Genomic DNA, 16550 nt, shown 5'->3' on the forward strand with positions numbered 1-16550 from the left:
TTGCATGTTTTCAAGAAGGAGTTAGATCTTGGGTTTAAAGGGATCAAAGGGTATGGGGCGAAAGCAGGAACAGGTTACTGAGTTGGATGATCAGCCATGATCATAATGAATAGCGGAGCAGGCTCGAAGGGCCGAATAGCCCACTCCTGCTCCTATTTTCTATGCTTCTATGTTTTGAAGAGTAGTCGCTGTTGTAATGCAGGGAATGCAGCAGCTAGTATATATACAGCAAACTCCCACAAACAGCAATGTGACGATGACCAGATAATCTGTTTTTGTGATGTTGATTGAGGGATAAATATTGGCCGTGACACGGGATAACTCCCCTGCGCCTGCTCGAAATAGCACCTTGGGATCTTTTACATCCAAACGAGCAAGCAGATGGGGCCTTGGTTTAATGTCTGATCCGAAAAATGACACCTCCAACAGTGTAGTGCTCCCTCAGTACTGCACTGGAGTGTCATCCTTGATTTTTGTGCTCAAGCCCTACAGTGGGACTTGAACTCGGAGCTTTGTGACTCAGAGGCAGGAGTGCTACCAACTGAGCCACAGCTGATTCAAACATAACTACACAAAGACTTTGTTTTTTGTGTCACAAAATGGTCTTATCGGTTGAATAACATGAATGGCTTTCTTGTGGGGACTTAGAATTATGGACTGCTCTGTGTTTTGTCAGGTGAGAGGGCTGGCTGCTGCATGTGTGCAATAGTAAAAAAAATAGCACTCTTCAGATTTCAATACTGGCCAAAAATTAATTGCCACTGCAGTAGTTTACCAGTTTCCAAATGGTCAGTCCACCCATTACGCTTTTCATGGCATTTTGGGGTAGAAATTGGTATGGGTCTCGCACCTAAAAAGGGCACCATGACATATATAGCAGTGTAACAGCCTGTGCCTGATCTGTGTGGGCATCCGAGTCATTGCTAAATTTGTCTTTCACCCTTATCTTGGTGCTTGATGACCTTCACTAGCTTCTGGTCCGATTTTAATATCCGTATTTTCAAAGCTCTCCATAGCCTTGCCCTCCCTATCTTGATAGCCTGTTCCAACTCTACTAATCTCAGCGCACTTCCAATTCTGTCCTCTTGCATCTCCGGATTTTATTTGCCTTAACATTGGCAGCAATGCTTTCAGCTTGCCTTGGCCCTAACCCCCCTTGTCCTGTCTGCCTCTCTTTTCCAAGATGATCCTTAAAACCTATCTCTCTAACTGAAGTTTTTGATTATCTGTCTTGATATCTCCTTCTAAGGCTTGATGTTTATTGATTAATTATTGCTATCATTAAGCAGCTTGGGACATTTTATGACAGTAAATGTGCTATATAAATTAAGTTGTTGTAATCAAAATTTAACATTGATTTATTTAGAGCTGGGAAGCATTGTGTTGTCTGCATAATTTTTTTTTTTAAGTCCTTTCTAATCAATCTTTCTCTTGTTTTATTTTAATACAGTCAATTGAAAAGTTTCTCAGCAAAGATATTAATTACATCATTTCTAATAGAAGTGAGGCCAAATTCGTCCAGGCTGCAGGGAAAAACTCCCCTGTACCAAGCCCAGATTCTGTTCAGAATGCTGGTAACACGTCTCCCCATCTGAGCAGTCGGAGAGAGAGCCATGAAGGCAGTCCGCATAGAGCTTTGGAGATGGTATGTTTCAGCTTGTAGGACCATATGAGTACTGCTAAAACGTACTAAACTTGATAATGGAACCTGGATATATTTCCTGAAAATAGCTTTTGATGGCTTTATTATTAATTGTCCTTTTGTGAGTATCAATATTGTTATGAACAGATCGTCAGTGGTGTGGGTAACTTCCACTCACTTCCCATCTGACCGCAGCCGTGTTATGTGAAAAATGGTGTGTTAGTCCCTGAGTGTTTTAGGGTCAAATAAACAGACAAACAACAGGTTTTCCTGTAGGTTTAAAAAAAACTAAATTTATTTAAACAGCAAAAAACCTGAATTCCGCAACCTTCACCCACTCATGCACACATGAATACACGAGAATAGAAAGATAAAAAGAGAAAAGGTAAGATACAGTTTTACCTTAAGTTCAAAGGGAGGTAAAAGTTTGTGGTTCACAGAAAACCTGTTGTTTCTTCTCGGGAAGAAAAGTCTTTTCAAAGGTGCAAGTTTGGATGTTTGCAGTCAGGAACTTGCTGAGGTGTTGAAGTTTTTATGGTGGTTAAAACTTCAGACTAGAGGTGGTGGTCACTTTGTGTTCTCTGCTGTAGCAAGTTGAAGGGTAGAATTACTTGTGCTGTTCTGATCTCTCAGCCTTTGGCTGAACTGGCGTTTTTTCTCAATCTCCCCTGCCTCTCCAGAGGTCTACCTTTTAAGGTAAAACTCTGTCGCCTTTGATTTTCTGATAGATGACACATGGCCCTCTCCCTGGTGTGGTCACACAACGGACCAGGATATGGAAACCATGACTATCTGTTGCTGTCCAAATGGGGACCATTTTGTTATAATGGTACTACTCCACAAGTCCAGCTCTCTCTTGCAGACTACAGCGAATCATCATTTACTGCAAGAGCCGGCAACTTCTTCCACATATTAACTAATATGTGGGAAAAGGAGAACTGCCTAACATCCAACCTAGTTCTGCAATAAGTATACAGGCCCAGTTCTTTGAGCATTACTGGGTATCAATCTTATACCCTTCCTCTGCAATGATTTTTTAAAAAAAAATTGTTTTTCTTATCTGTGAGCAAGATCTGGAAAAATCTGGATCTAGATCTTCTTTGAAACTTAGCTTCAAATTTCTGGACTTATCTCAACATCAAGAAGGTGCTTTTGCTCTAGACTACATTGGTTATAACGTAAGAACCAACCTAGTCTCTGAATTGCTGCTCTGTTGTGATATTTAAGATAACTTTGATCAGTTTACTTCCCCCCCCCCCCCCCCCCCCCCCCCCCGCCCCCCCCTCCCACCAACCACTGCTGTGATTGAGAGACTTCAATCTCCTGACGTCTGCAAACGTGACAAAGAACAGTACAGCACAGGAACAGGCCATTTGGCCCTCCAAGCCTGCGCCGATCTTGATGCCTGCCTAAACTAAAACCTTCTGCACTTCCGGGGTCCGTATCCCTCTATTCCCATCCTATTCATGTATTTGTCAAGATGCCTCTTAAACGTCTCTATGGTACCTGCTTCCACCACCTCCCCCGGCAACAAGTTCCAGGCACTCACCACCCTCTGTGTAAAGAACTTGCCTCGCACATCCCCTCTAAACTTTGCCCCTCTCACCTTAAACCTATGTCCCCTAGTAACTGACTCTTCCACCCTGGGAAAAAGCTTCTGACTATCCACTCTGTCCATGCCGCTTATAACATGAAGTCTTGTGACATTGATCACAATTCGTGGGAGTCAGTTGCCAGTGATCGCCAGAGCTGGCGGACAGCCATAAAGACGGGGCTAAAGAGTGGCGAATCGAAGAGTCTTAGCTGTTGGCAGGAAAAAAGACAGAAGCACAAGGAGAGAGCCAACTGTGTAACAGCCTCGACAACCAATTTTTTATCTGCAGCCTGTGGAAGAGTCTGTCAGTCTAGAATTGGCCTTTATAGCCACTCCATTTGCTGCTTCGCAAACCACTGACCACCTCCAGGCGCTTACCCATTGTCCCTTGAGACAAGGAGGCCAAAGAAGAATCTCCTGCTGAGCCTGTGACTGGCCACAAGTTATACTGGTTTTTCCGCTTCAGCTATACCTGGCCAGAAAATCACTTGCCTGTGCTGAGTTCACTCCTAAGCGACCTACAGTCATCTCCGACTGACCACCTGAGGGCACAGTAGCTGGAGGGTTCAGAGAATGGAGGTGGGAGCAGCTACCTGTAGCTCCTGCCTTCACTTACCGGGAGGACAAGATCATACCTACTTTTGTGCCGATCTGGGGCCCTGCCAGTTGGTGCCTTAAGCATTAGCAACAACATCAAGAGTTAATGGCTAAGGGAGTAAACCTGACAAAATCTGGAATGGAGTCCCATTATGGTGGTTGGTGTTTCCCTCAAGTTAGCAACTCCTGCAACCTAATAGGCCCTAGACGTATAGGCTTTGGCCTTTCCTCTGGACTCCAGTTAACGAGTAGAGAGGGGGGTGCAGATGCTAGGCAAGTCTGCACCTCCTAAATCCATGTCTAGGCTATGCAGCAAACAAAGAAAGGTAACCTTTCGGCTTGGAAGCTGGAATGTGAGTACCATGTGTCCTGGATTGAACAGTGACCCACACTCCACAGGAAGTGTACACAAGACAGAGCTGATAGACCGTGAGCTACAAAAGCTTGGTGTTGACAATGCTGATCCACAAGAAACCAGATTAGGCGACACAGGCTTTATTCAAGAGGCTAATTACACCTTCTGAGATGAAAAGAATGCTGAAGATTGCCCTGAACATGATGTAGTCTTCACAGTGAGCAACCAGCTGTGACAGTCAATTGAGCCACCAGTGGCAACCCCGGAGCGTCTCATCTTACAGCGGTTATAATCTGATGGAGGCACAGTCATATGGATCTATGCACTGACTGCCAGAATCTCAGTTAAAGAGCATTTCTATGATTCCTTAGGTGATGTTCTGAGGAACATCCCAAATGGCGAGAGGTTATTCATCCTGGGTGACTTCAACACACATGTTGGGCCAGACAGTAATTCATGGCCAACGTGCCTCAGTCCTCATGGGGTGGGCAAGATCAATGATAATGGATAACGCCTTCTTGAGCTTTGTGCCCTGAACAAACTCTCCATCACCAACACCTTCTTCCAGGGCAGACACCACCACAAGGTATCTTGGCGTCACCCAAGGTCTTGTCATTGGCACCAAGTAGACCTAGTCATCATGAGGAGGGGCGATCTGCCCAGTGTTCTTCACACCTGCACCCACCACAGTGCAGATTGTGACACTGACCACACTCTCATCAGCAACAGAGTGAATGTGCACCTCCCAGGTTCCACAACTCCAAACACAACAGCCTGCCATGCATCAGCATCCCTTGCATAAGCAATAATGTCAAATACCAGCACTTCACACTGTCGCTAGAATGCTTGCTACCCACACAAGCCTTAATGGGAAGCACCGATGCCGGCATTGATGAAGCTTGGAAGTCACTAAGCTCAATCATCTATGAAGCAATAGAAGCATCATTTGGTAAAGGTGGAACTTGCAACAAGGGCTGCTCAGCTGAGATGATATCTGTCATTGATGCAAAAAACAAAGCCTACATGATACACAACGTAAACCCAACAGTGAAGACACTGCATCATCTGAAAGTAGCCAAGAGAGCTGTGCAAAGGAGAGGGCAGTACTGCGCAAACAAATACTGGATCAGCTTATGACAAAATCTACCAGCTATGTATGAAGGAATCGAGGGCGCTTGACCCTGCCATCACCAAAGTTGCTCCCCTGAAGTCGGCAGATGGTGAAATACTCATCCACAGGAGTAAAACAACTCAACACTACTGTGAGCTGTACTCCTGTGAGTCGGACCTGTCCCAGTCTGCACTTGCTGCTCTCCTGTCATGGATGAGTTAGATGAAGAATCCTCATTATTGGAGCTCGAGAAGGCCATAGACCGTTTAGCAAACAGAAGGGCGCCAGACAAGGACGGAATCCCAGCCATCTGCTCAAACACGGAAAGTCCCATCTAATGCCACACCTTTGACGTTCTCCTGCTCTGCTGGAAAGTGAACTCTGTTCCACAGGAAATGCGTGACGCCGAAGTCATCACACTATGCAAAAACAAAGGTGACAGAGGAGATTGCAACAACTAGAGGGACATTTCACTCCTTCGCATCACCGGGAAGTCCTTCGTTCAGGTCATACTTAAAAGACTCCATTTACTTGCAGACCGAGCGTACCCGGAAACGCAGTGCAGTTTCCGTGCTGGCAGATCTACGATGGGTATCATCATCTTCATATGCCAGCTACAAGAGAAGTGTAGGGAACAGAGTATACCCCTTTACCTTACTTTTGTAGATCTCACGAAGGCATTTGACACTATCAGCAGAGCAGGGCTCTACAAGATTTTGGAAAAAAACTTGCTGTCCACCAGAGCTCTTGTCAGTCTCATACGCTGCTTCCATGACAACAGGCACTGCACTGTACAGTTTGATCGCTCTACTTCCAACAGTTTTGGAGTGAAGAATGGAGAAAAACGGAGTTGTGTCCTAGCCCCCTCTCTGGCATCTTCTCCATGCTCTTAACCTTCGCCTTCCCTATAGATATAGGAGTCTACTTGCACACCAGATCAGATGGCAAGCTCTACAATCTGTCATGCCTGAAAGTGAAAACAAAAACACATCACGTCCTGATCAGAGAACTCCTCCACGCTGATGCTGCACTCGTCACTGACACGGAAACTCAGCTGCAAAGACTCGTTGTTTTACCTTTGTTTAAGAAGGGTAGCAAGGATAATCCAGGAAGTTATAGGCCAGTGAGCCTTACGTCAGTGGTAGGGAAATTATTAGAAAGGATTCTTCGGGACAGGATTTACTCCCATTTGGAAACAAATTGACTTATTAGCAAGAGGCAGCATGGTTTTGTGAAGAGGAGGTCGTGTCTCACTAATTTGATTGAGTTTTTTGAGGAAGTGACAAAGATGATTGATGAAGGAAGGTCTTTGGATGTTATCTATATGGACTTCAGTAAAGCCTTTGACAAGGTCCCTCATGGCAGACTGGTACAAAAGGTGAAGTCACATGGGATCAGAGGGGAGCTGGCAAGATGGATACAGAACTGGCTCGGTCATAGAAGACAGAGGGTAGCAGTGGAAGGGTGCTTTTCTGAATGGAGGGATGTGACTAGTGGTGTTCTGCAGGAATCAGTGCTGGGACCTTTGCTCTTTGTAGTATATTTGAATGATTTGGAGGAAAATGTAGCTGGTCTGATTAGTAACTTTGCGGACGACACAAAGGTTGGTGGAGTTGCGGACAGTGATGAGGATTGTCAGAGGATACAGCAGGATATAGATCGGTTGGAGACTTGGACGGAGAAATGGCAGATGGAGTTTAACTCGGACAAATGTGAGGTAATGCATTTTGGAAGGTCTAATGCAGGTGGGAAGTATACAGTAAATGGCAGAACCCTTAGGAGTATTGACAGGCAGAGATCTGGGCGTACAGGTCCACAGGTCACTGAAAGTGGCAACGCAGGTGGATAAAGTAGTCAAGAAGGCATACAGCATGCTTGCCTTCATCGGTCGGGGCATGGAGTATAAAAATTGGCAAGTCATGCTGCAGCTGTACAGAACTTTAGTTAGGCCACACTTAGAATATTGCGTGCAGTTCTAGTCACCACACTACCAGAAGGGCGTGGAGGCTTTTGAGAGAGTACAGAAGAGGTTTACCAGGATGTTGCCTGGTCTGGAGGGCATTAGCTATGAGGAGAGGTTGGATAAACTTGGATTGTTTTCACTGGAACGACGGAGGTGGAGGGGCGACATGATAGAGGTTTACAAAGTTATAAGCGGCATGGACAGAGTGGATAGTCAGAAGCTTTTTCCCAGGGTGGAAGAGTCAGTTACTAAGGGACATAGGTTTAAGGTGCGAGGGGCAAAGTTTAGAGGGGATGTGCGAGGCAAGTTCTTTACACAGAGGGTGGTGAGTGCCTGGAACTTGTTGCCGGGGGAGGTGGTGGAAGCAGGTACCATAGAGACGTTTAAGAGGCATCTTGACAAATACATGAATAGGATGGGAATAGAGGGATATGGACCCCGGACGTGCAGAAGGTTTTAGTTTAGGCAGGCATCAAGATCGGCGCAGGCTTGGAGGGCCGAATGGCCTGTTCCTGGGCTGTACTGTTCTTTGACTGTCTCTCCCATGCCTGTAACTTATTCTCCTTGACTATAAGCGTCAAGAAAACCATGGTCATGTGACAAGGTGTTGCATCTCCACCCCTGATTACACTAAATAACCTCACTGACCCTTAGGACCAAGCTCATGGTTTATAAGGTCTGTGTTCTCAGCACCTTGCTGTATGGCTGCGAAACATGGGTGACTTGCAGCTACCAGGCAAAGAGGCTCAATAATTTCCATCTTTTCTGTCTGCGGCGCATTATGGGTATATCCTGGCAGGATAAAATCACAAATGTAGGCAGTCCTGTCCATGGCAGAGCTCCCAAATGTGTTGGTGCTAATCAAACAGAGGAAGCTTTGGTGGATTGGACATGTCTGCAGGATGGAAGAAGGTCGCATAACCAAGGTCCTTCAGTATGGTGAGGTAGCGGGGAGCAGACGACCATTGGGCGCCCAAAGCTCCGCTTCAAGGATGCTTGCAAGTGTGACATGAAGGCCCTAAATGTGTACGATCGCATTTGGGAGTCAGTAGCTGGTGAAAGAGGGAAATGGCAACACATCCTGTGGACTGGTGTGCACTACCACGATGACCAGTTGCTACAGCAACTTAGTAATAGGCACCAATGTGAAAACAACAACTCACAGCATCACTTCATTTTATTTTTATTTAGAGATACAGCACTGAAACAGGCCCTTCGGCCCACCGAGTCTGTGCCGACTATCAACCACCCATTTCTACTAATCCTACACTGATCCCATATTCCTACCACATCCCCACCTGTCCCTCTATTCCCCTACCACCTACCGATACTACGGGCAATTTATAATGGCCAATTTACCTATCAACCTGCAAGTCTTTTGGTGGTGGGAGGAAACCGGAGCACCCGGCGAAAACCCACGCAGACACGGGGAGAACTTGCAAACTCCACACAGGCAGTACCCAGAATTGAACCCGGGTCGCTGGAGCTGTGAAATGTCACTTGGCAGCTTCACGTGCAGCATTTATGGCAGAACCTGCCTCCCGAGGATCGGCCTTCACAGAAGACACCCCACTTAAATGGATTGTTTGCTGTGTGTTCATCATATTTCTTAGATGGAAGGATGCCAACCAACTTCACACCTATTCACTTTGTTTTGGGCTGTGAGTCAGCTTGTTTCCAGAGTCCTTTGTTAGGTAGGTTCGTTCATGTAGGTAGGAGTCATCAATATGCAATGGTGCTCCTTTCAATTTCAGTGGGTTTTCCCCAGAGCTATTCAGACACAGTTAATGAATTTCGTCTTTACAGTCAGGTTTGTTGATTTCCGATACAGGAGGGGGGTCACATGACTGCTACTCCATTTTGTCTGTGGTACAAATGTCCATGTTCTTGTGGTTTAGTTTAACAGCTGGCTTTTTATTTTTGTAATTCCTCCAATTCATTGTTCATTTCTTCACGGCTCCTTCCATGCATGACAATATGTTTAGTGTAATTCTAATTTAATTTATTTGTGGTTGATCAATTAAGAAATGTCATCATCCTAGAATGGTAAGTGAAATATCAAAACTTGGAATAGTTAAAGTGGAGTTATGCTTTAGTTCATAAAAGGGGGAAGGAAAGTCTGGGCTTTTCCCGGATTTTGCGGTGAGTGGCAAATGAATGGCACAACCATTCGTTAGGCTTATGCTTGCCCACAGATTTTCAATGGGCTTTTGCACTGGAAGGTGCAGTGATTAGAACAAGGCAAGCAACTGTGTATCTCCTTAACAAATCAGATTTGAAGAATTCTTAATGAGGCACGCAGGGTCTGAAACAGGAAGTGCAAATTAGAATAGTTAATTCATTGCCAAATCATATACAGGGAAAGAAATATGGGATTGAGAGATAACACACACAGAAAAAGTTACAGATTACATTTTTATTTATAAAATCTCCAGCACTAATTAAAACTTGAAGGAATGAGACTCCACATTTGTATAAGTTAATTCTAATTACTGGAGAGGTTGTTTGGCAATAATTAAGACTTATTACGGCATTAATAAAAAAAATTTACTTACACTAGAATGGGAAACACCCAAGTTTTTTCGGTGAATTAGTGGGTATCGCTTAATTACTGCAACTTTCATGCCCTACCATGTATTTCAGTGCAGAGTTTCTTGGTGCGATATTATCTCACAGCTTCCGAAGTTACAGGGCAACTCGGACAACACTGTTCTGATTTCCATATTTTTCTACTCCATGTGTGGTCTTTGGAAGTTGCTGTGCAATTTACTCTTATTTATTCTGTGATTGCTGATAGCCTCGCCATTATTTTTACATCAAAATCCAAGCCAGTATCTTCTATTTAAAAGTTTTTGAGGACTCATTTAAGTGGTGGAAATAATTTGATTTTGGAAGGCTGAAGATTTCATAGCTGCTGGACTTTGTTTTGTTGTTGACAGTTCACAGAAAGGACACTGAGATGTTGTGTTTGAAATCAGCCCTTGTTGGATGCCTTACAATAAGTAAACAACAGAAACCTTGGCGACCTCGGGAAGATGTTTACAGAGAAGTGACATGTTAAGATTTATGAGGGTCTGGAGTTTCTGACTGGTTGTTTGTGGTTTCGCTTCTGACATATTGTTTTGGTTCAGTTGGGGTGTGGACAGTGTTTGCAAAGCAGTTGAAAATCAATCGCCAAGGAATAAAACCCTAGCTCATGCTCTTCTCTAAGAAACCCTGAGAGGTCCAGTGTGTCAGGTCCTCTTTCCACCTGTCGCTGAGAAACCCTGCGTATTCTTTGTGATAACGGAAAACCCTGGTGCTGCATTTCTCCTGGAAGGCCTACCAAATTACTTATTGACATTTCCAGAACGAACTGCTCCAGAAAAGATCCCAGTGACCCGTCTCCATATACCCGAACGCTAGACCAAAAGGGGCAACTGACATCCTTCCGTATCTTTTTTTCAAGAATTAGCAAGTACTTGGCCAAAAATTTTTTTTGTCTTTTTTGGAAACCAAGCTCTGCAGAGAAAATGTCTTTATTTTTTCTGTGTGTGTGTGGGGTGTTTTAAAAGGGAGCTTTCATATTTCAATCTGTTAATGCTTTGCTTCATTATTGGATAAGTCTTGTTTAATAGACAACAAAATTATCAGTTTATCAAAGAAACCTGGTTGATGTATTTTATTCTGGGATAAAGAGTAGAGTATATAATTGACGTCATAGCTAACTGGGTAAACATTTAAATATGTATTGTGCGCTGCGGAGAAGTGGAACTAGCAAAGACGGTACACTTCTGTCGTAACAGTATGATTTTAAACCAGCCATAAAAATAATTAATGTTTTGTTTTAATCCATTTGAAGCTGACTGTTTCTTACTGGGTCATCAAAAATGCAAGCTCCTATGCCTCCAAAAATGTTGATTTTATTTTTTTTAATTAACAGATAAGCAGAGGAAAAAGTTTAGTCAAAAAGGTTATTAGGGAACAGGTAAGTGGTTGATCAATAAAACATGTACAAATGAAACAGGAGATTTTAATTATATTTTAAGGCTAGATGTGATTTAATTTGAAACTAAATGTTAAAACAAGTAGTGAGTTTTGAATGAACGCTAGTTTTATTTCAGGCAAGTAATCACACCTGCTTAATTTTAGCTAATGTTTTACAGCTACTACAGCTGCTTTTTAAATGTGTTGCCATAATTCAGCTCTGTACCACTGTCTGCAATACTAGAAGACAAAGTGAAACCCAATGTAAAGAAGTCAGTCTTGTTTAAGGGATGTGCTAAAACAAACAAGAAAATGACTAGAAATTGTTTGAATCACTGATCACAATATCTCAAGTTGGAAGAAATTAAGTTTAATGTAAAGTTGAAACAGTAATGGGTGCAATTAAAAATTTAAATAATTGAGGGCGGCACAGTGGCGCAGTGGTTAGCACCGCAGCCTCACAGCTCCAGCGACCCGGGTTCAATTCTGGGTACTGCCTGTGTGGAGTTTGCAAGTTCTCCCTGTGTCTGCGTGGGTTTCCTCCGGGTGCTACGGTTTCCTCCCACATGCCAAAGACTTGCAGGTTGGTAGGTAAATTGGCCATTATAAATTGCCCCTAGTATAGGTAGGTGGTAGGGAAATATAGGGGACAGGTGGGGATGTGGTAGGAATATGGAATTAGTGTAGGATTAGTATAAATGGATGGTTGATGGTCGGCACAGACTCGGTGGGCTGAAGGGCCTGTTTCAGTGCTGTATCTCTAAACTAAACTAATAACTAAACCAGCAGCATGCATGACATTCTAGAAGAATATTAAAGATGAAACAGTTTCAAAATGGCTGGCACAGAGCCCCAAAAACTGAATCCTAGAACACCCCTGATTATAAGCATAAGACCTAGAAAATGAGTACAGTTTCCACCACTTATAGTGGGCCCATTTGTGCGAATGCAATTTGACTGCTGTACATGCTGGCAGGTAGAATGTGGTAGCAAAAGAGGACAGTTAAAATGTTCAGAAACCCGTAGCAGGATTCATACAGTAAGATTTTCCTCTTGGCATTGACAGTTTCATAATAGATCAGAAAAAGGTACCAATCTTAGTATGATCAGATATCTCTGGTCTTTATATTGACACTGAGGGTAATGCAAATGGCTAAATGTCATCAATTTTTGGCTGATATAAATGAGTGCCTTTTTAAATGTGGCCATTTTAAGTGATGGGGACTAGTTACCCTGACTTTGGAACTTAAGCTGTAGGTATTCGCAACCACCATACACATCTATTGATTGGGGGGGGTGGGGGGGAAGAAAAGAAAAAGTAATACGTGAAAGCATGAAAAAGAATTGAGATGTTACAGGAAGAAAATTGGTGCACTTTGTATCAAAACATGTTCCTGCGGAAAGTAGTTTTTATGTTAGAAATTATACATTCTGCTTCGTATTAAGTACATTTACATTTCAAAATTTGAATCTTAAAGGAAAAACATTTGGATTTTAAACAGATCAATTGCTGAAATGCTATCTCAGTAGTCACCCGCACAAAAATGCAACCTATGCAGCTCCTCATCCTTTCACAGAGATGCTGTCTTCAAACCTTCCCAGTTTACATTGATATTGCTCATTGTTCATTTCAGCCTGGCAGTCTTTTCCACCTTCCCCACTTCTCATGAGTTAAAGAAAAAAAGACTTGCATTTATATAGCATCTTTCATAACCCCTGGACATCTCAAAGTGCTTTACAGCCAGCAAAGTACTTTTTCAAAAGCAGTCATTGTTGTATTGTAGGAAATGTGATAGCAACATTAGAGCGCAGCAAGGTCCCACAAACAATGAGGTAGTAACTATCAAATCTATTTTCGTGATGATGGTTGAAGGAAATATGTTGGTCAGGATACCAGGAAGAATTTGTTTGCTCTTCTTTGAATAGTGCTATGGGATCTTTTATATTCACCTAAGAGGGCAGTCAGGGCCTCAGTCTAATGTCTCCTCTGGCAGTGCAGCATTGAAGTGTCAGCCTAGATTATGTGGGGCTTGAACCCACAGCCATCTAACTCAGAGGCGAGACTATCACAACTGATAGGTTAATAAAAGCACTCTCCTTCCTCATTCATATTAAAACATCACTTCAACCTTACATTTCTTTCTCCCCCTTCCTATTCCTTCTTTCTCCCCTCCATTAACTTCACTGCCCCCACACTGCTTTCTTTCATCATTACTGTCATTCAGACATGTGTTCTACTGGGAGATCTGTTGTGCAGCAAATAATTAGGATCAAAACAAAAACTGCTCATAGTTGATCTTTCTATGTCTTTTTTAAACAAAATGTGTTTCATGTTTTGTAGTTGAAATTTATTATTTAGATGCATTTCATGTCTGTTTCTTGTCTGGGCACTTATCCATACCAGGTGATTGTGACATACACTAAAAATAGGTTATTGATCCATGTATCTAGTAAATGTTTATGGCATTGTCTTGGCAATATTTTGAGTCTCATTTAATATATGTTTAAAATAAGTAATTATTGTATTCACTAATGTTGCTACTGTTTCATGAAATATTTTTGACTGGAAATTTGATGCACTTTTTTTCTTCCAAATCCATTCCATCCCTTCTCTCCCACTCCTCCACATTAGGAATTTGTCCCTGGAAACAGCATCCTCTCGAATGCTCTGGCTTGGGGAGTACGGATACTTTACATAGATGGTTTGTTTTCATTATTTTTTGCACTGTTTGAATTTTAAGTCTTAACCCACATATCAACAATTTGAAATTGTTCAAGATATGGGGACTGGCTGGATAAACCATCCTTTACTGGTGTGAGTTTATCTCACAACTGTCCTATTTTTAAATGCTCAATTCAGTTATTCATTATGAATTGTAAACTCAGCTGGCAAATTATTGCTTACTGATATGTTCCCTTTATGAATCTCGGAAGTCTTGAACAAACTATGTAGTATGCACATTTACAGACTAAATTCTTGGCACAGTTATTTTTACGAATACCTATGCTTCTATTCTAGCCAAAAAAACAGCTGGCACATGATTTTGCTGAGAAAATGTAGTTTAGTCCATCAAGCTAGCTCTTTCTGGCTGTCATATAATTTAAATTATGATGGGTTTCGCCCAAAGTATTTAGTTTCTAGAAGGTGGTGGATCACCACGGCTAAAGTTTCCAAGAAAAGGGACTTCCGTTTCATTATATCCACTTTGACGACAAAAAGGAATATCTGTGTAATATTAAAATCTATCATTTTTAACTTTGACCAATTGCATCCATGTAACCAAAAGTACTTGAAACACAATTTTTAATACAGTATTTTCTGACAGGGAGCTATACTTATTCTAATCTACAATCCTTGGAGTACCTTTTGTAAAATTTGCTAAAGAGACTATGCTATGTGATCAGGTGAGGGCCGCAGGGCAGATTGATAGCATTCAAAGGGATCTCAATCAAAAAGTTGATCAACAATAGGTACAAACAACAAGCCTGTTGAGGATGCTGTTATCCATTATATTCTATGCACAGCACACAATTTTATTCAGTTTGAAGATGAAAATATATGAAGCTGTTGCAAATAAAAGAAAATCTGCATATATTTTACAATTATAAAAATGCTGCACAGAATTTGCATCAGTATTTATTAAAGCAGATTAAAGTAGGTTTGTTCACCAGGATTATGTTAAGAAAGCATTTTGTAGCACAGCTTTTACTTATAAAATTGTTTAGTTATACTGCAACCAGTTGAAGCCAAACTAGATGATTTTGAAGTTCCTGATGCTAGATGTGTGCTGATTATCATGACAACTCTTTCATCATAATAAAAATTTCACCGGAGCTGATGTATTTAAGCATGCATACACAAAGAATGAGAAGATTTTATGTTTTTCTCTTTAACCCACTTTTTAAAAGCAGGTACATGAAGTGCAACAGCTACATATGGAAAACTACTGTATTTTTGTTGCAGCATACCAATATTCTGACCAGAGTTCATTATATTAAAAGAAGTGCATCTAATGGAACTGGTTTTATACAGTGGAACCTTTCATGCATACCTTGATCACAAGTATTTCTGTAATCTTGTCAGTCTTGCTGTTGAAGTTTTGTTTGTGCTTTTATCTTTCTGGTCCAAAATAAATTTGGAACTTTTTAATGTGGTCTTGAACATTATTTTTAGATGTGAAAGCTTATATTGTAAGAAGGAAGGAGGCATTGGTAACCACAAAGTCTGTTGGTGCTGTCAAAGGGGTAAGAGTATAACAATAATTTTCACCCTTGATTTGTTAACCTTGAAGAGAAAATTTTCTGTTCTTTTTCTCCGTTGATAATCATACTAAAGGCATCAGACTTGACAGTTTTATAATAATGCTATGCTTTAAGATTGGGGTGTCCAAACTGCAACCCCAACCACAGGCATCTCAGTCTTTTTACACATGTATGTATTTACTGTTGAATTTTGTGAGTTTGAAAAGGTTCTTTTCAATAGTGTTGCTTTACTGCTGGCTAAATCCAAAATCAAAACACCAAGATCTGTTGGTATCAGCAGTATGAGACATATGCAAATGAATTGGAACATCTTTATATTACAAACCTGAGGCTCCATGGTATTCACCTATGGTGGCAGTACAGATGAGCCACTTGGAAATTTCTGGGCTGTTGCACTGTTCCGAGATATGGGCTGAAAGCCAACCCAAACAAGATGATGATTTCTCTGCAGCTTTTAAGGATTTTATGTGAAATAAGTTTGGAAAGTCTCAACCCAGTCCAATGGCCCCAGCACAAAACAGACCACAAATTGGCAAATAAATTGCATTCTTTCCCTCGGGAAAGCCACAAGGATGATGTTCAAGGAAAACAGAAGAATTCAGACTGGTATCTTTTTTAAAAGGAAAGGGAAAAAAGTTTTTTATATGTTTCTTGCTATAATTTTATGAATATAAAGTCTGCATTTTTCACACAGCTTTGTTTAAAGCCCTCCCTCTGCTTAGTGCAAAAAAATGTTTGGACTGAGGTATACTCTTAACATACAGCATCTAGTACGAAATAATGTTCTAAGGCAGGCTGCTATGTAAAGCTGAACGGGGGATCTGGTCAGGTCCACCTCTGGTTTAAGATTGAAATGGTTGCAATTACAGGAGGTTTAGAGAAGCACAGAGGATGACTGAAAGCAGTGGGGGTGCCAGTAAGAAATTAATGACAGATAATTGCACTTTAAGGTGCGAACAGCTGCTTGTACAGCCCAAAATAGTTGGCACACTAAATACAGTTTAATTGGCACCTTTTTAATTGATTCTTTTGATAGTACCACTTGCCTGATATAGGTGC

At 41.9% G+C, this 16550-nt stretch overlaps 1 protein-coding gene across 6 annotated transcripts in view; it reads left to right on the forward strand.

The window, feature by feature from the left end:
* Positions 1-16550, forward strand: part of LOC137347974 (protein DBF4 homolog A-like) — a 69520-nt gene that overhangs the window by 25186 nt on the left and 27784 nt on the right. For 4 of the 6 annotated variants that reach the window (XM_068013065.1, XM_068013054.1, XM_068013045.1 and 1 more), the window contains 4 exons: positions 1451-1645; positions 11185-11229; positions 13861-13930; positions 15403-15473. In XM_068013065.1, coding sequence (XP_067869166.1) covers positions 1451-1645; positions 11185-11229; positions 13861-13930; positions 15403-15473 — 381 coding nt within the window. The remainder of the gene's footprint in view (positions 1-1450; positions 1646-11184; positions 11230-13860; positions 13931-15402; positions 15474-16550) is intronic. The other 2 variants (XM_068013078.1, XM_068013072.1) reach the window with 2 other exon arrangements.

The sequence above is a fragment of the Heterodontus francisci genome, chromosome 2 (assembly GCF_036365525.1).
Source record: "Heterodontus francisci isolate sHetFra1 chromosome 2, sHetFra1.hap1, whole genome shotgun sequence".
NCBI lineage: Eukaryota > Metazoa > Chordata > Chondrichthyes > Heterodontiformes > Heterodontidae > Heterodontus > Heterodontus francisci.